This window comes from Lacerta agilis, chromosome 16 (genome assembly GCF_009819535.1).
Source record: "Lacerta agilis isolate rLacAgi1 chromosome 16, rLacAgi1.pri, whole genome shotgun sequence".
Taxonomy (NCBI): Eukaryota; Metazoa; Chordata; class Lepidosauria; order Squamata; family Lacertidae; genus Lacerta; species Lacerta agilis.
Genome location: NC_046327.1, coordinates 27,413,220 through 27,432,977, shown reverse-complemented (window position 1 = coordinate 27,432,977; position 19,758 = coordinate 27,413,220). Strand labels below are relative to the sequence as shown.

At 46.2% G+C, this 19,758-nt stretch overlaps 1 protein-coding gene across 3 annotated transcripts in view; it reads right to left on the bottom strand.

Annotated features, from left to right (window-relative positions):
• The window catches only part of STYK1 (serine/threonine/tyrosine kinase 1), a 33,015-nt gene that overhangs the window by 4,392 nt on the left and 8,865 nt on the right, over window positions 1-19,758 (bottom strand). Inside the window, exons 2-7 of one of the 3 annotated variants that reach the window (XM_033173568.1) lie at window positions 7,535-7,645; window positions 5,780-5,923; window positions 4,790-5,059; window positions 3,892-4,073; window positions 2,078-2,161; window positions 862-1,070 (exon numbers count right to left, since the gene is read on the bottom strand). In XM_033173568.1, coding sequence (XP_033029459.1) covers window positions 862-1,070; window positions 2,078-2,161; window positions 3,892-4,073; window positions 4,790-5,059; window positions 5,780-5,923; window positions 7,535-7,601 — 956 coding nt within the window. In that variant the 5' untranslated portion in view covers window positions 7,602-7,645. The remainder of the gene's footprint in view (window positions 1-861; window positions 1,071-2,077; window positions 2,162-3,891; window positions 4,074-4,789; window positions 5,060-5,779; window positions 5,924-7,534; window positions 7,646-19,758) is intronic. The other 2 variants (XM_033173569.1, XM_033173570.1) reach the window with 2 other exon arrangements.

Below are 19,758 nucleotides of genomic sequence, written 5' to 3'. Positions count from 1 at the left end.
TGAAAATATCATCCCTAATAAAATCCAAAGAGAACAACAGCAGCACAGAGGATGTGGCATCATAACATTATTGGATTGTTTTGCTGGAGTGTGTCAAAGTGACTTGTGTCAAGTTGCACCTGTGTAAGTGATGGAAAAGGTTTAAAAACTCTATTCCAGTCACTGATCAATGTAAGAGTACATTCGGAATTTCATTCGTTCAATCATTCATACACTTATTCGTTTACTCAAACACCTTCTCACCTTCTCACGCTCTCACTTTTGGCTGAAGATAACAGCATCCTTAAACTATGGCACTGGTTGGATAATGGAACTTTATTTGAAAATGCTAGGAAGTTTATAAAGCCATTTTGGAAACTGAGCAGAAAGAAACAGGCCAAATGTTCAATTCAATTAGCATAGGAAGTAGCAAGGATTCTTATTCTAATTAATCTGATTGGTTGCTTTCTCAGTACACTAGTAATATTATGCTTATGCCATTTTCAATCTGTGTTATTTTCTATGTGTTACATTAGTGTATTGCATTTTCCTTTATGTTACTATGTCTTTCTTCAAAGTTCATGATATTAATATAATTATGAAGAAAATATTCTCCAAAGGAAGCACTGTGTATCAATAAAACAACTGATTTGATTCAGCCTTGAGTCTCTGGAGGGGGTGCCTGTGTAATCTTGTAGCAAAAAGAACTGACCAAACTAACACCCAACAGTGCAGTTGAGTAACCCAATATTAGAGTTTGGGCTGAAGCAGTCAAATTAACAGCTGGAAATATGCCTACATCGGTTGAAAAATAGGCAGGTGTACTCTGACAGGCCTTTGACCAACAAGCCTTGCTTAGGAGATATCTGAATTGACCCGTACATGTCTGACTTGATGTTAGGTGGTTTCTTCAGAAGTCGCTCTGGAGCCTGCCACTTGAGTGGAACAGTTTGTGCGATGGAGCTGGGACCGCAGGTATGGCCTCTGTACGCCAGTCCCAGTCTGCAGAGCTTCACAGTAAATGCATCGCCAATTAGGACATTCCTGGCTGCCACATCACCATGAAATAGTTTTTTCCCCTGAAGAAAATCCTGGAAAATTTAGAAACGATATGTTGTCAGCTGCTACATTGAGAGCACCTCTCCCTGTTTTAACATGAAGTATGCCTCAATACTTACATCTAGATTTGGCAAGTCCTATCAGATATTCAGCACACAAAATCAAATTAGGTTTTACAACAGGAAATCAGTTATCTTGGGGTGGGCAGAAGGTTTGGATAGTATTTTCCTAGTTTCATACAGTATTTATCTCTTGCAAGGCTGTATTTTCCTAGCTGTAGGCATGAAATTGTTTCATACAGTATTTATCCTTTGCAATGCAGCAGCACCCAGAGGTTTTCTTCCAGTTGTGTTAGGAATATACAGTAGGAATCTCCTTGTACCAATGGTCCATCTGCTCACCACTGTCTCCTTGCTGTCAGTGACTCTTCATGTGTCTTTCCCAGCCCTTCCCAGACATGCCAGGTATTGAACCTAGAAACTTTGCATCCAGATCATGTGCTCTGTCATGAAGCTGCAGCCTCCCCTAGCATTGTTACATCGGCAAGCGTGGGTCAAAGATTCAAAGACTTTAGTAGACACTTTATTAAGTTTATTATTTTCATTTGTTATAAACATTTCAACAAAAAACTTAAACAATTCTCACATATCAAACCTTGACTTCCCTTCCCTTCCCCTCTTTCAGCAGTTCCATGAATTTGCTCTTTTTCTTTTACTCTTCATATTCCAATTAACTACTTATTCTTTTCCTCATCTATTTCATATATGTTTTAAAAACTGCAAGTCTTTACAGTAATACTGCTAATGTCTTAATTTGTTTACAATTTGTTTGCAGATATTCAATAAACAATTTCCATTCCTTAATGAAAAGTTTATCGTCTTGATTTCTTATTCTTCCAGTAAGTTTAGCCAATGCATAGTCCACTTAGTAGATATTTTATATCTCTTGTGAACCAAACAAATTACCTAGGGTGGGTGTTACTCACATGCTGTGAAGGAAACCAGTTGTGGGTGGGCCTGGGCTTAATTAATAAACTTACCAGAGCTGACGCAATTTGTTGTCCAATTTTATAGACCTGTCTCTCTGTAAGATCAAGTGGCAATCCGTCCATGGTCACTACATCCTAGCAAGACAGAAACAGGTGGTTTGATATACACTCGCTACTTTCCCAGGTAGTGAGACATTCCAGGGACAGAAGGTTTCCTCTGGAAAAGGGACAGTAGTGTCTCTCATGTTAGAGGGCACCTGGAGGGAAGTGCTCAGAGAGAGCAGCAGGGGAGATGGCTGACCCTAAGCTGGAGATGGACTAGGAGCGCACCCAAGGAAAAGGAAGTGATGGCCTTGCATAGGCAGCCCTGTGTCTCCACAGGTAGCCACACATGAATAGGAGTGCAACTGGAAACAGATGGGTGTCTAAAGTTGTAAGCACAACCTACAACTCCAAACTGTTTCTGTACTCCTCCTCCTTAACCAGAAAGTGTCACATTCCCCAAATTGCTATACGTATTGCACTCCCAGCTATAACGTTCCCAGATCCTCAGCAGAATGGTAGCTTTGAAATATACTAATTTTTGCACACATCCACTCCAGGTATTGGTTGCACAGATTTTAGTTCAATTGTCTACTGTACTACTACATATCTATTCCCACGGTCCTTATAGTTAGGATGTAGTTACTTATTATTGTTAGTTGCACCAGTTTCTGAACAGTGAGAACTTTTAGAGTCCCAGAATGTACCTTGGGGTGCTTTCCTTGGACTGAATATAACTGTGATGCCACACGTATTTACACATCTATAGAGGCTAAGCTCAAGATCAGGGGCGTTCTTAGCCCCTTGGCTGCCGGGGGCGGGAAGCCAAGAGGCACCCTTGGGGGTGGGGCATTGCGGTGCGTGTGTGCGTCATGACGCACGTGATGCCCCGCCCCCGGGGGTGCCGGGCGGCGGATTCGGGAGACTCCTGAAGCCTCCGCCCGGCGGCGACACCCCTTTGTGCCGCGGCTGCTCGTGCCTGCGTGAGCAGCCGCTGCACGAAGGGGTGCTGGGAGGCGGATTCGGGAGTCTTTGCAGGCTGCAAAGACTCCCGAATCCGCCGCCCGGGCTCCCTTGGCAGAGTGCAAGTCAGGGCAGGGAGAGGGACGGCCCCTCTCCATGCCCCGGCTCTGCAAGCCAGCCAGCAGCAGAGCTCGGCAAAGAGGCAAGGGGCGTGCCAGCCAGGAGGGGGTGGCACCCCACCTGGCTGGCCCGCCCCTTGCCTCCATGCCGAGCTGCGCCGCTGGAAGGGGGGGCTATTTTCGGCGCTGCTGGGGCGGAGCCGCAGGGGCGGCCAGCGAGGGGGGGGGACACCCCTCCTCGCTGGCTGCCCCTGCGGCTCCACCCCGGCAGTGCCGAAAATAGCCTAAAAAGAATTTTTAAAAAAGTAAAAAAGTTTTTTAAAAGCCCAGTGGGCGGGGCCGCACCCCCTGGTGTGTCACCCCCAGAAGGGGTGCTGCCCGGGCCCCCCCCCCGCCCCCACCACCCCTCCCCTACGACGCCCCTGCTCAAGATGAAAAGTTCACAGCATTAGATCTCCAGTGGATCCTGTTTTCCCATTAAGGTTGCCCAGTACTCACAGAGAGCAAGTCAAATCTCCTGTGTGTTTCATAGATTCACCTGTCGATTGCTCTCTTTTAAACACATACACACACCTTGGTGATATCATTTGCAGCCAGGGAAGGGGAAAAGAAAGACAAGCCCACTTCCAGAAGAATCTGTGGTCACGAACTCCTATGGTAACAATTCACCTGTACTTAGTCTATTACAATATATTGGTGACCAATCAGATCTAGCTAGGCACAGCCTTTCTTAAGACTTACCTTGCGGCAGGTCCAAAGGAAGTTCAAAAGATTTCCGTTGGAAGCATCCTCCAATATCATGTAAAGAGGCATCTGGTGCATACAACACCCTAATAACTTAATGATGTTTTCGTGATTACCAAGAAACTGATAAAACTTAATCCTTTCCATAAAATCTTTAATCTCATGGGAGCTGGCAGACTCTGAAAGGGAAGTTAAAAATGAGTGAGAGAAGCTGGTATGACTCTCTTAATGATTCTCCTTTGGGAAGGTAAGAAGGAAGAAAGGAAGGCCTACTCTGGTTCAGAGAAGCCCCAGAATGTTCTGATGTTCTGCCAGAATTGAGTTGTTTTAGCAGATGTTAACCCCTAAAATCTCTCAGGCATTTTGACCAGAGCAGCGCTAGTACCTTAAGCTCCACCGAGAAGCAGAAAACAGATGGATTCTCATTTTCTTCTTGCTTCTAAATTCCACACACACACACACACCCCTAGCTAGGTCTCATACACAAAAGAGTAAGAACATTTTGTGCTAGAACTGAAGAGAAAACTCTTCAGAGGCTCTAGCACTGGTCTCTGAGGCTGGATGGAAAAGAAAACGGCTTGCAACAGCAAGAAACACACACACACACACACACACACACACACACACACAGCCTTTGAAGAACAGCATAGCTAAACACCACATCAAGTATGTTAAACCCTCTAGAGGGTTTTGCAGTGCTCTATGCAGTTGCAGATGCAGGACTGAACAGATGGTATGGATTCTACACTATCAAAGTACCAATGTTACTTCTTTGTATAGAGTAGACGGGTTTTGCCAGTTCAGTGCAAAGCTCCCACAATAAAACAGAGGCCAGCAAATAAATGAAAAGTTAAAATTTCCAGGCCTGTATGAAGCTGGATGGCATTTGCATTACCTTTCAAGGCCTTCAATAAGACTGGCTGAGTTTTCCCAGGGTTGCTGGTCTTCAGCTCTGCTCTGTAGATTCCCCCAAAGCTGCCATTTCTTATAAGCTTCAGTGACTCCCAGGATATTTTCTCACGTGGAATCTCCAGCTCCTTGAAGGTTAAGGCTGCAGTTTTAAGCAAGGAACTCCTGGTTGTCTCGTTTAGTTGGATGGTGGTGTGTTCTGATATCCTGACCGTTTTTCCTGGGCTTTTCTTCTTTTTTGATACTGGGACATGACCTGTTAGCAAATGTAAAACTTGTGGTGAAACACAGAGTAGGTATTTCCCACCCCCACCCCTTTCATTTTAGTTTTAGCCATGTACTCTCTAACCCTCTGGGAATATCTTAAAACAGGATTTCAAAAAGACAGGTGTTCTTGCAACACAAGTAGCCAATATAAAAACGACTCTTTATTTATCAATAGAAAATTGTTTAAAGAATGCCCCCAAATCATGCATAGCATGCGGCAGTGGAACTACCACCACATCCCCAGCTTGTGATTCAGATGCATTCTAGATCAGGCTTCCTCAACCTCGGCCCTCCAGATGTTTTGAGACTACAATTCCTATCATCCCTGACCACTGGTCCTGCTAGCTAGGAGTTGTAGGCCAAAAACATCTGGAGGGCTGAGGCTGAGGAAGCCTGTTCTAGATTAACCTCATGGTGGAAGAGAGCTATGGAAGCTATGCTGAGGCAGCACTGCGACATGAACGGGACTCTAAGTAAGAAGGTGGCATGTTCTCAGATCTGTAGGGGTGTGTCAGGTCTTAGGGTATGACTTGAAAATTCAAGATCTTAGCCACCTCAAGGTCTTCAGAGAAAGTACTGTATAGTTGTTTCCCAGCAACTGGTAATCAGAGGAACACAGCACCAAATCCTGGAGGTAGCATATAGCCATCATGACTATCCCTCCAAGTTTCTTTTCCTGGCACCTGGCAATTTTGACAGCTGTCCTTACCTTCTTCTCTGGACTCTGGAGAAGCCTGCTGCTTTGCCTTCATGCTCTGGTAATGGAGCCAAAGGATGACACTTAAGATAATAACAAATACCCCTATCAAGAGGACTGGTACGATGATTACTTCAGTCTGATTCTCTCGTACAACTGTCAATGGAAATAGCAAATGATAATAAAGTTATAATAGCTAGTGTTCATCTGGCTCATCACAAGCAGGTGTGCAGCACGAGAGTTATTCAAGCTGTTCTCTCACTCTCTGCAACAAAAGCATCTCTCACAAGGACAGAAATGACAGGCCAAACGATCTAACAAGTTTAGATTATTCTGGCTTCTCAGACTGCTGTATAGTCACGATAACTTGTGAACATCTTGACCTTGAACATGTTACAAACAAAACGCTTACTTGCTGTAAAAACCTATGCCTAAAGATAATTTTCAGCCTCAAAAACTTGTGATCTTTTAGAAATGGTGGAAGGGCCATTAAATAAAATGACATTTAATTTATTCCATATCCCATTTTCTGGAAGCCACATGCCCTATCTCCCCAGCATCCTAATACACCAGAATTGCTTTTGGGTTTACTGACTTCAGACTTCACATACAGTACATAATTAGTGGGAAACCACAAAATTATTGTACTTCTTTGTTATCCATGATTTTTGACTTGTGGAAAGGGCCAGGGAGCATCTCTCTGCTGCTCTTCCTATGCTCTCTTCTCTGCCTTGAATGTAGCTATTATTATTGGTTTGCCAAGGGCCAGGGGCGTAGCAAGGTAAATTGGTACCCGGGAGCAAACATTTTTGTCAACCCCACCCCCGAGGCATCGGATGGTCAGGTGGTACCCGGTGCGGAGAATTTATTGTCAACCCCCCATTGATCCCCCCCGCAAAAATGGTTTTACATTATTTCATATTTTCTTACAAAGGAATAATAACAAGTAATAATTAAAAAACTTTTATTTATATTCCATCCTCCATGGCCGAAGTCGGGGTCAGGGTGGCTAACATCAGATACATAACATTGGTATAAAATCAAACAATAATTAAATTACCTCCTAAAAACATCTCAAAATCAAATTAAAGTTTAATTAGATGGCTTTCCACAGGGTTAGGGTTGGGAACAGTAATTGTTCTCTGAATTGAAATTTCAGCCTTCATGACATAGGAAAAGAGTCAAGTGAACAGCTATTTTGGTAGAGGAGGGTCAAGATATTAACCGATATGCATGAAATTTCATATATAGCTATATAAACCCTAGTATAGTAAGATAAGACCTTCGGAGCAGGCATTAAAAAAATTTTTTTAAAAAAATGTCAAAAAAATTTCCGAAAAAAAAATTGTTCCTTGATAATTTGTCCCCCCCTCCATTATGGAACCCGGGTCGGCCCGCCCCCTCGCCCCCCCCTTGCTACGCCCCTGCCAAGGGCATTGCTTATGAATATATTGTTGAAAATAAACAACTTACAGTTACACATTCTACTTGGTTGTACATATTGAGCTTAGCTGAAACAGTTAAGGGAAGAAACAATGCAGGCTAGCGCATAAGAAGATGAGAACACGTAACAACATTAAGAAGAGCCCGGCTGGATCACACCAAAGGCCCATCTTGCAAGATCGTTTTGATTACGGAAGGCTGATAGAATTGTCCAACTAAGCCAGAAAACATTTTCTATAAACTATTGATTTGCTGCAGCTCAGCATGTGCGATCTTCCCAGATGTAGAGTGCACGAAAAGAGAGAAAGTAGTTTTCATTCTTACCACACAGTTCATCATTCTTCTGACAGTCCAGCAGCGTGCGTGATAGCCTCCTTATTTCTCCCGCCATGTTCGGTCAAATTTGGCCTGCTCTTCATCAGTTGTTGGAGTCTACTACACAAATATAAAGGGTTAAGCAAAAAATGAAAACAAATATATTTTACTGGTGAAAGTTTTTGAAATTCCAGCAGTGGTCATAGGAAAAATACAGATTTCATTGGCATATACAAAAAAAGAGAGAGTACTGTGAATTTAAAAATAAAAATTCAAGTTCATTCACACGAGCACTTAAGAAATTGAATAACAGTACTATCCAGACTTGAGAGTCCCATGGACTGCAAGAAGATCAAACCTATCCATTCTTAAGGAAATCAGCCCTGAGTGCTCACTGGAAGGACAGATCCTGAAGCTGAGGCTCCAATACTTTGGCCACCTCATGAGAAGAGAAGACTCCCTGGAAAAGACCCTGATGTTGGGGAAAATTGAGGGCACAAGGAGAAGAGGATGACAGGGGATGAGATGGTTGGACAGTGTTCTTGACATGAGTTTGACCAAACTGCGGGAGGCAGCAGAAGACAGGAGTGCCTGGCGTGCTGTAGTCCATGGGGTCATGAAGAGTTGGACACGACTAAATGACTAAACAACAACAACTATCCAGACTAAATAATTTAATAATACAATTATACAGAAACTGATCAAACTGATAGCAACTTGCAGTGCCTAATTAGCACAAGAAGCTAGTTGCTCTACTTCAATGACCATTTTGAATAAGGACCTAAATTTAGTTGAAATTTGGTTAGACGGAGCAACTATTCCAGACCAGGGCTAGTGTACATTTGGCCCTCCAGATATTGCTGAACTACAACTCCCATCAGCCCAAGCAGACAAGGCCAATGGCCAAGGGTAATGGGAGTTTGAAGGGTTTGAAAACTATTCTGTTACTAGGAATTATCCTTAGCTGTCTAAATGTGCAATGTAGACTTAAGACCCTTGTATATGGATCTGTGCTATGCTCTATATGGATCAGCTGTCATTTTGTAAACTGGGCATGTTGCCAGTAACTCACATAAACTGCAGCTGAGCTAATTTTAGGATGTGAAAAACAGGTGTCTGATGGGAATATAGAAATCTGAAGTTGAAGTCACTGGGTCTGCGTAACTACAGCCAGGGAAGTCGCAGTGGGTGGGGGGGGGGGCGATCAGGGAACTATATTTTTTTTCTGTTTGGGACAATGTTATTGTGATGAACATAAAATTACAAAACTTAATAAAATTATTTTAAAAAGAAAAGAAATACATTTGCACCCACTGTATTAATACTGCAAGGGACTTTTTTATGTGCTCTTATGACCAACAGGTGGTGGAAGGAGCGAGCCGCATTCTAGTGAGTGAGCCTGTCCCTGGCTATAATACTGGTGTTAGCCCTCTCACTGGTCAGAGCTGAAGGAGCTAATGGGCAGAAGGATTAGGAGAGGGAGGCTGGGGAAGATAAAACAGGTTTGAAAAGGCAACTGAAACCAGTTTAGATTACTTTTCAAAACTATTGGGATTTTTTTTTTTTAGAGTAAATGAAGGGATTTCACTCTGCTGAAATTCACCATTTACAACTTTAAAAAGGGACACGGGTAATTTTCACCTGTGATCTCTGCTGTGGTTCATTTCAAATACTGTGCACATATATCTTAATCAGGTATTTGTCCCTGAAAAGTGTTAGCAGAGGCATTAAATTTTAAATTAAAAGGAAACCGAAGGAAAATAGAAGATCAACGAAGACTTAATCCTAATAACACAGGGACAGTAAATTGTAGACCGATGGTAGACCTTGAGAAAGTACCCAACCCCCACCCCCAAAAAGTTTAGCCAAGCAAAATTTAAACTGAAAACTCAGAAAAATACCAAGATGGAGATGTTAAAGAGAATCAAGAGAATTAAAAATGCTTAACTGGAAAAGCCAAGAGAAAATGAAGCTAAATGAAGGAATGTGAGGGGGGAGGGAAATCAAGTTTTATTTACCTTTCAAACTAATTAGCCTTCGGATGAAAAGAAGAAGCACATGGATATGGAAGTCTGCTTAAAGCAGAGAGAAAATGAGTAGGGAAAATAGAAGGCATTTCTTTTAAAAGGCAACAAGAGAAGTCATTTCAAGAAGTTGGGTTTTTTTGTTGCTGAAGCTAGAAATGTGCATGCGGGGGGGGGGGAGAAGACAAGGAGAAGAAAAACGTTCCTTCTAATTTCATGTTGGCTCAGGCTGCCTTGGAAGGAGAGAAAACTGGTAAGTTAAAAACTTGCTGAAAAGGCGAATAAAGCATTTGGAGGATGAACCTGCTGATGGCGACTGGAGAGTGACTGCTCAGGGTCATGGCAAGAACAGGATCTTGTGGGAAAATGCATTGTCTGAGGGAAGTTCCTGAGAGAGTGAAGTGGCTAGAGTGGTGGATTAGGAACTGGGAGACTAGAGTTCAAATCCTCACTTTGCCATGAAGCTCTCTATCTCTCAGCCTAACCTACCTCACAGGGTTGTTGTGAGGATCAAACGAGGAAGCAGACTGGAATATCAACTCCACTAAGGCTTTCCAGCAGAACCTGCAAGATTACGAAAAGATATGGGAAATGGAGCTCAAAAGGCGCAGCTTGTAGAGAGACGCGTTTTAGCTTGATAGTAGTTCCTCAGCTGCAGCAGATCATACTCGAAAATGCTTGAATCGTTCAGTGGCACAGAAGGTGCACATGCTTGGTGGCCGGGTGATTTCGCATCCAGCTATAGTTTACAGAAAGATGGCATTGTTTTGAGATGATGGTGTACACCTTTCAGATTGAGGAAATGATATCTGGTTGGCCAATATAACTGAGGGTGTGAGGTATTGGTTGCAGTTGTGAGAGTATTTGGCGGGAGCCTTTGGGCTTGTGCGGTGGTTAGGCATTGGGTGACCTTATGATGGGGGAGGGGAGGCCTGGCCATCGCCTGCCCCTCCAAGCTTAAGGGTATTCCGTTAAAGGAATCCAGGGGTGTGGATCTTGTCCAAAGCCCTGGGCAGGGCTAGGGCCATGCCACAACCCCTTCGGGAACTCAAGGGGAGTTCGAGTTGGTCTGCATCGACGGGGCTCCTCTTACCAGTGGTTTACCCATACCAGACTTCCTGCGCAGTGGGCAGAAGTCAGATATAGTCTGGTCTATCCAATGCCTAAGCCAATTACCGCTCACATTCTGTAACCAATAAAGTTGTGGCCAAAATTTGCCCAGTAACATTAACCATATATTCTGTGTCTTTTAGAGGGTGGTTGTGGGGTCTCAACATGCAACATCAACGCCACTAAGCCTTTGGAGGATGAACCTGCTGATGGCGACTGGAGAGTGACTGCTGAGGGACATGGCAAGTCCAGGATCCTGTGGAAAATGCTTTGTCTGAGGGAAGTTCCTGAGAGAGCAGAGTGGCTAGAGTGGTGGATTAAGAACTGGGGGACTAGAGTTCAAATCCTCACTCTGCCATGAAGCTCTCTATCTCTCAGCCTAACCTACCTCACAGGGTTGTTGTGAGGATCAAATGAGGAAGCAGACCATAGCTGTCAAGTATCCCGTATTGGCCGGGATTCTCCCGTTTTTAAACACGTTTCCCGCTGCTATCCCGGATGAGTCAAAAACCCGTATATTCCCGGGTTGTGCTCAACAGCTTATTTCGCTCCACTCCGGCCGTGCGCCTTGCAGGCCTGCCGAGCACAGAGTAAGGCTGCTGAAGCTGGCTGTCGAGCGACAGGCGCTCCTCAGCCTGGGAAAGCAGGAGGGAGGCGGCGGAGGTGGAGCCCTCCCCCTTGGGGTTTCCCCTCCGCCCAGGCCAGAGGGCTGGGAATGCCCGGGGGGAGGAGAGACAAGCCATCGGCGCTTCCCTCGGCTGCAAGCGGAGCAGGAGCGCCAGGAAAGCGAGCGAGAAGCCGCTGGGGGGAGCGCTCCGGCGGTAGCCCGGCCAAGCTTTCTCTCTCTCTCCTCCCCGGCTGGCTGCTGCGCCGGAAGCGGCAGTGCTTCCAGGGGCCGGGCCCGCCTCTCGCCCAGCGGGCAGGCAGGCTGGCCTGCTTCGCCCTCCTCTGCTTGCTGGAGGGACTGCTTGCCTGCCTGCCTGCCTGCCTGCTGGCCCTGCTCAGCGGGGCGGAGAGAAAGCCGGGCCGGCCAGCACGCCACTGTTGTAGCTGCCTATTGCGGGGCTGAAGCAGCCAGCGCACAGCCTCTTCCTTCTGCCAGCCTGGATTGAAGCCTCCAGGCTCCACCGGGCTCTGCTGCTGTTGCCTCCGCAGCAGTAGACGCCGGCAGTGGTGGCGTTTGTGGAGAAGCGGGAGGCGGCGGTCAAGAAACGGGAAGGAGGAGAAAGAGGAGGAGGCGGCGGCTAAGGAGCCTGAGGCAGCAGCAGCGGACAATCCCAGCGACCCCAAGCCGGCATCCACGTCCTCCTCCTTCCAGGCCCAGCTGTGGAGAAACCTGCAGCTGGGCGGCAAGAGCAAGGGCAGCAGCAGCAAAGCGGGAGCCACCGAGCGCCGCAGTGCCGTCGCTTGCTCGCGCTCAAGCCGAACAGCAGCAGCAGCAGCCTCCGGCACAAGGAGGATTTGCTGAGCGGCGGCGCCGTCAAGTGGAGCGGCTTCGGGAAGAGCAGGCGGAGAAGGCTGCCCCTCGGCTACTGGCGAGGAGAGAGAGGAGCCGGCCGTGCGGCAGCGGCTTGACCTGCGGGGGAAAGGCGGTTTCCCCCTTTTCAGTTTCTTCTGAAACTGGTAGCAGTAGTTAGCGGCAGAGGCGGTGTGGGGGAAGAGCGCTGACGTCACGTTCTAGCTGCTCCGCCCACTTTTGCTTCTGGCTCCGCCCACCACTGCCATGTGACTCATAGGTGAGGCTGCTGATCCCTTATTTTCAAATGCAAAAGTTGACAGCTATGAAGCAGACTAGAACATCAACTCCACTAAGCCTTTCCAGCAGAACCTGCAGGATTACGAAAAGATATGGGAAATGGAGCTCAAAAGGTAACTATGGAACAGGCTAAGCAAAATTATCCCTGATACGTAACGTGGCTCTCTAGTGGAAATAAGCAAGGTTTTTGGATTTTACTTTATTTTTGCCAAGCATCTTCTACGTACAACTATTTAGCACATAGCTCAGACAACACAAAGCACTGACTTTATACAAACAAAAAACACAAACTTCTCACTTTGAAGCGACCATCACAGCTGAAGGAAGGCAACTATCAAGTACTTTTGTATTTTCAGAGGAAATGACAGGCTCAGATACCTCACAAGCAAACCTTAAACACTACATCACAATGATAGCAGCAATACAGTTGTATACATTATGCCTGAAGGACATTTAGGTGAGTATCCCTTGCTTGGCTGGGAAGAAAATTTATCTTGCATTCCTTCTGCAACTCTTTGTGCTAAGACTCTTTCAGGTTGCGGTGACCGAGTTGTCAGAAGAGGCCTTATCCTGCGTCACCACAATGAGGCTCATCTGTAGATCAATGGTTCATCCAGCTTCAAACAAAAATGGCAGTCAAAATGGTATTCCAAGATTGAAGGACATTTAGGTGAGTATACCTTGCTTGGCTGGGGAGAAAATCTCTATTGTGATCAGTCTACAACTCACTGTACTAAGACTCTTTCAGGTTGCAGTGACTGAGTGTCAGAAGAGGCCTTATCCTGCGTCATCACAATGAGACTCACCTGCAGGTAGGAGAGCACTTCTTTTGTTTCAGCTCTTCTTTCCTTCAGGCTTCGCAGAGTTAAGAGATATTAAATTTTAAATTAAAAGGAAACCAAAGGAAAATAGAAGATCAAAGAAGACTTAATCCTAATAATACAGGGACAGTAAATTGTAGACCGATGGTGGACCTTGATAAAGTCGTCCGCCCCCCCACCCCCCAAAAAAAGTTTAGCCAAGCAAAATTTAAACTGAAAACTCAGAAAAATACCAAGATGGAGATGTTAAAGAGAATCAAGAAAATTAAAAATGCTTAACTGGAAAAGCCAAGAGAAAATGAAGGAATGTGAAGGGAGGGGGGAAATCAATTTTATTTACCTTTCAAACTAATTAGCCTTCGGATGAAAAGAAGGAGCACATGGATATGGAAGTCTGCTTAAAGCAGAGAGAAAATGAGTAGGGAAAATAGAAGGCATTTCTTTTAAAAGGCAACAAGAGAAGTCATTTCAAGAAGTTGGGGTTTTTTGTTGCTGAAGCCAGAAATGTGCATGCAAGGGGGGGGGGGAGAAAGAAGACAAGGAGAAGAAAAACGTTCCTTCTAATTTCATGTTGGCTCAGGCTGCCTTGGAAGGAGAGAAAACTGGTAAGTTAAAAACTTGCTGAAAAGGCGAATAAAGCATTTGGAGGATGAACCTGCTGATGGCGACTGGAGAGTGACTGCTCAGGGTCATGGCAAGAACAGGATCTTGTGGGAAAATGCATTGTCTGAGGGAAGTTCCTGAGAGAGTGAAGTGGCTAGAGTGGTGGATTAGGAACTGGGAGACTAGAGTTCAAATCCTCACTTTGCCATGAAGCTCTCTATCTCTCAGCCTAACCTACCTCACAGGGTTGTTGTGAGGATCAAACGAGGAAGCAGACTGGAATATCAACTCCACTAAGGCTTTCCAGCAGAACCTGCAAGATTACGAAAAGATATGGGAAATGGAGCTCAAAAGGCGCAGCTTGTAGAGAGACGCGTTTGGCTTGATAGTAGTTCCTCAGCTGCAGCAGATCATACTCGAAAATGCTTGAATCGTTCAGTGGCACAGAAGGTGCACATGCTTGGTGGCCGGGTGATTTCGCATCCAGCTATAGTTTACAGAAAGATGGCATTGTTTTGAGATGATGGTGTACACCTTTCAGATTGAGGAAATGATATCTGGTTGGCCAATATAACTGAGGGTGTGAGGTATTGGTTGCAGTTGTGAGAGTATTTGGCGGGAGCCTTTGGGCTTGTGCGGTGGTTAGGCATTGGGTGACCTTATGATGGGGGAGGGGAGGCCTGGCCATCGCCTGCCCCTCCAAGCTTAAGGGTATTCCGTTAAAGGAATCCGGGGGTGTGGATCTTGTCCAAAGCCCTGGGCAGGGCTAGGGCCATGCCACAACCCCTTCGGGAACTCAAGGGGAGTTCAAGTTGGTCTGCATCGACGGGGCTCCCCTTACCAGTGGTTTACCCATACCAGACTTCCTGCGCAGTGGGCAGAAGTCAGATATAGTCTGGTCTATCCAATGTCTAAGCCAATTACCGCTCACATTCTGTAACCAATAAAGTTGTGGCCAAAATTTGCCCAGTAACATTAACCATATATTCTGTGTCTTTTAGGGGGTGGTTGTGGGGTCTCAACATGCAACATCAACGCCACTAAGCCTTTGGAGGATGAACCTGCTGATGGCGACTGGAGAGTGACTGCTGAGGGACATGGCAAGTCCAGGATCCTGTGGAAAATGCTTTGTCTGAGGGAAGTTCCTGAGAGAGCAGAGTGGCTAGAGTGGTGGATTAAGAACTGGGGGACTAGAGTTCAAATCCTCACTCTGCCATGAAGCTCTCTATCTCTCAGCCTAACCTACCTCACAGGGTTGTTGTGAGGATCAAATGAGGAAGCAGACCATAGCTGTCAAGTATCCCGTATTGGCCGGGATTCTCCCGTTTTTAAACACGTTTCCCGCTGCTATCCCGGATGAGTCAAAAACCCGTATATTCCCGGGTTGTGCTCAACAGCTTATTTCGCTCCACTCCGGCCGTGCGCCTTGCAGGCCTGCCGAGCACAGAGTAAGGCTGCTGAAGCTGGCTGTCGAGCGACAGGCGCTCCTCAGCCTGGGAAAGCAGGAGGGAGGCGGCGGAGGTGGAGCCCTCCCCCTTGGGGTTTCCCCTCCGCCCAGGCCAGAGGGCTGGGAATGCCCGGGGGAGGAGAGACAAGCCATCGGCGCTTCCCTCGGCTGCAAGCGGAGCAGGAGCGCCAGGAGAGTGAGCGAGAAGCCGCTGGGGGGAGCGCTCCGGCGGTAGCCCGGCCAAGCTTTCTCTCTCTCTCCTCCCCGGCTGGCTGCTGCGCCGGAAGCGGCAGTGCTTCCAGGGGCCGGGCCCGCCTCTCGCCCAGCGGGCAGGCAGGCTGGCCTGCTTCGCCCTCCTCTGCTTGCTGGAGGGACTGCTTGCCTGCCTGCCTGCCTGCTGGCCCTGCTCAGCGGGGCGGAGAGAAAGCCGGGCCGGCCAGCACGCCACTGTTGTAGCTGCCTATTGCGGGGCTGAAGCAGCCAGCGCACAGCCTCTTCCTTCTGCCAGCCTGGATTGAAGCCTCCAGGCTCCACCGGGCTCTGCTGCTGTTGCCTCCGCAGCAGTAGACGCCGGCAGTGGTGGCGTTTGTGGAGAAGCGGGAGGCGGCGGTCAAGAAACGGGAAGGAGGAGAAAGAGGAGGAGGAGGCGGCTAAGGAGCCTGAGGCAGCAGCAGCGGACAATCCCAGCGACCCCAAGCCGGCATCCACGTCCTCCTCCTTCCAGGCCCAGCTGTGGAGAAACCTGCAGCTGGGCGGCAAGAGCAAGGGCAGCAGCAGCAAAGCGGGAGCCACCGAGCGCCGCAGTGCCGTCGCTTGCTCGCGCTCAAGCCGAACAGCAGCAGCAGCAGCCTCCGGCACAAGGAGGATTTGCTGAGCGGCGGCGCCGTCAAGTGGAGCGGCTTCGGGAAGAGCAGGCGGAGAAGGCTGCCCCTCGGCTACTGGCGAGGAGAGAGAGGAGCCGGCCGTGCGGCAGCGGCTTGACCTGCGGGGGAAAGGCGGTTTCCCCCTTTTCAGTTTCTTCTGAAACTGGTAGCAGTAGTTAGCGGCAGAGGCGGTGTGGGGGAAGAGCGCTGACGTCACGTTCTAGCTGCTCCGCCCACTTTTGCTTCTGGCTCCGCCCACCACTGCCATGTGACTCATAGGTGAGGCTGCTGATCCCTTATTTTCAAATGCGAAAGTTGACAGCTATGAAGCAGACTAGAACATCAACTCCACTAAGCCTTTCCAGCAGAACCTGCAGGATTACGAAAAGATATGGGAAATGGAGCTCAAAAGGTAACTATGGAACAGGCTAAGCAAAATTATCCCTGATACGTAACGTGGCTCTCTAGTGGAAATAAGCAAGGTTTTTGGATTTTACTTTATTTTTGCCAAGCATCTTCTACGTACAACTATTTAGCACATAGCTCAGACAACACAAAGCACTGACTTTATACAAACAAAAAACACAAACTTCTCACTTTGAAGCGACCATCACAGCTGAAGGAAGGCAACTATCAAGTACTTTTGTATTTTCAGAGGAAATGACAGGCTCAGATACCTCACAAGTAAACCTTAAACACTACATCACAATGATAGCAGCAATACAGTTGTATACATTATGCCTGAAGTACATTTAGGTGAGTATCCCTTGCTTGGCTGGGAAGAAAATTTATCTTGCATTCCTTCTGCAACTCTTTGTGCTAAGACTCTTTCAGGTTGCGGTGACTGAGTTGTCAGAAGAGGCCTTATCCTGCGTCACCACAATGAGGCTCATCTGTAGATCAATGGTTCATCCAGCTTCAAACAAAAATGGCAGTCAAAATGGTATTCCAAGATTGAAGGACATTTAGGTGAGTATACCTTGCTTGGCTGGGGAGAAAATCTCTATTGTGATCAGTCTACAACTCACTGTACTAAGACTCTTTCAGGTTGCAGTGACTGAGTGTCAGAAGAGGCCTTATCCTGCGTCATCACAATGAGACTCACCTGCAGGTAGGAGAGCACTTCTTTTGTTTCAGCTCTTCTTTCCTTCAGGCTTCGCAGAGTTAAGAGATATTAAATTTTAAATTAAAAGGAAACCAAAGGAAAATAGAAGATCAAAGAAGACTTAATCCTAATAATACAGGGACAGTAAATTGTAGACCGATGGTGGACCTTGATAAAGTCGTCCGCCCCCCCCCCCCCCCCCCCCCAAAAAGTTTAGCCAAGCAAAATTTAAACTGAAAACTCAGAAAAATACCAAGATGGAGATGTTAAAGAGAATCAAGAAAATTAAAAATGCTTAACTGGAAAAGCCAAGAGAAAATGAAGGAATGTGAAGGGAGGGGGGAAATCAATTTTATTTACCTTTCAAACTAATTAGCCTTCGGATGAAAAGAAGGAGCACATGGATATGGAAGTCTGCTTAAAGCAGAGAGAAAATGAGTAGGGAAAATAGAAGGCATTTCTTTTAAAAGGCAACAAGAGAAGTCATTTCATGAAGAGAAAGTTGGGGTTTCTTGTTGCTGAAGCTAGAAATGTGCATGTCGGGTGGAAAGAAAGAAGACAAGGAGAAGAAAACCGTTCCTTCTAATTTCATGTTGGCTCAGGCTGCCTTGGAAGGAGAGAAAACTGGTAAGTTAAAAACTTGCTGAAAAGGCGAATAAAGCATTTGGAGGATGAACCTGCTGATGGCGACTGGAGAGTGAATGCTCAGGGTCATGGCAAGTCCAGGATCCTGTGGAAAAATGCTTTGTCTGAGGGAAGTTCCTGAGAGAGCAGAGTGGCTGGAGTGGTGGATTAAGAACTGGGGGACTAGAGTTCAAATCCTCACTCTGCCATGAAGCTCTCTATCTCTCAGCCTAACCTACCTCACAGGGTTGTTGTGAGGATCAAATGAGGAAGCAGACTACAACATCAACTCCACTAAGCCTTTCCAGCAGAACCTGCAAGATTACGAAAAGATATGGGAAATGGAGCTCAAAAGGTAACTATGGAACAGGCTAAGCAAAATTATCCCTGATATTTAACGTGGCTCTCTAGTGGAAATAAGCAAGGTTTTTGGATTTTACTTTATTTTTGCCAAGCATCTTCTAGGTACAGCTATTTAGCACATAGCTCAGACAACACAAAGCGCTGACTTTATACAAACAAAAAATACAAGCAAAATTTAAACTGAAAACTCAGAAAAATACCAAGATGGAGATGTTAAAGAGAATCAAGAAAATTAAAAATGCTTAACTGGAAAAGCCAAGAGAAAATGAAGCTAAATGACGGAACGTGAAGGGGCTGCAATTATTTACCTTTCAAGCTAATTAGTCTTCGGATGAAAAGAAGGAGCACATGGATATGGAATTCTGCTTAAAGCTGATAGAAAATGAGTAGGGAAAATAGGAGGTATTTCTTCTAAAAAGCAACCAGAGAAGTCATTTCATGAAGAGAAAGTTGGGTTTTTTTGTTGCTGAAGCTAGAAATGTGCATGTTGGCTCAGGTTGCATTGGAAGGAGACAAAACTGGTAAGTTAAAAACTTGCTGAAAAGGCAAATGAAGCATTTGGAGGATGAACCTGCTGCTATCGACTGGAGAGTGACTGCGACCATCACAGCTGAAGGAAGGTAACTATCAAGCACTCTTATATTTTCAGAGGCAATGACAGGCTCAGATACCTCACAAGTAAACCTTAAATGCTACATCAAAATGATAGCAGCAATATAATTGTATACATTATGCCTGAAGTACATCTAGGTGAGTAATCCTTGCTTGGCTGGGAAGAAAATTTATCTTGTGTTCCTTCTGCAACTCTTTGTGCTAAGACTCTTTCAGGTTGCAGTGACTGAGTTTCAGAAGAGGCCTTATCCTGCATCACCACAATGAGGCTCACCTGCAGGTAGGAGAACACTTCTTTTGTTCCAGGTCCACTTTCCTTCAGGATTCCCAGAGTTCACTGTACCTGAGGTGAGAGTCATCTGCATTTGGACTGTGCTGCTTTAGGTAAGTTCACATTCCACCACTCAGTGGTCTTTTTTTTAAGGCAATTATTATTTAAAATTGGTTTCTATTTTTTTCCATTTTCTTTTCTGGTGTTCTCTTCACAGGTCTCTCCAAAGAGCTCTTTTTTACATCTTAAGGTTTTTTTTCCCTGAGAGAACATTCGCAGAATGTTCTCTCAGGTTTTGCTTTTCCCCTTGTTGCATTGCTCAAAAAAAAGCAAAAGACACTGGTGGTCGGCGCTCCTGGTTCCCAGGATGGGGTTCAAATCCCTACGGTGTCCTCGCTAATTCCCAATGCAACCATCATGCCCCTCTATTTTTGCCTATATCCCTCACTTCCCAAAGTATTAGCATGGGAAGGTTTTTTAGTAGTGATTTCAGTGAATAAGCCTGGTTCTGAACTCCGCCAAGGCACCTGAGAACCTATTCAAGCAATCTTTGCACTGTTCCTGCTGCTCTCACAATGCTCCCCTGATGCATCACTGACATCTGTCTCGATTGGCCGAATCATGTGGGAGCTTC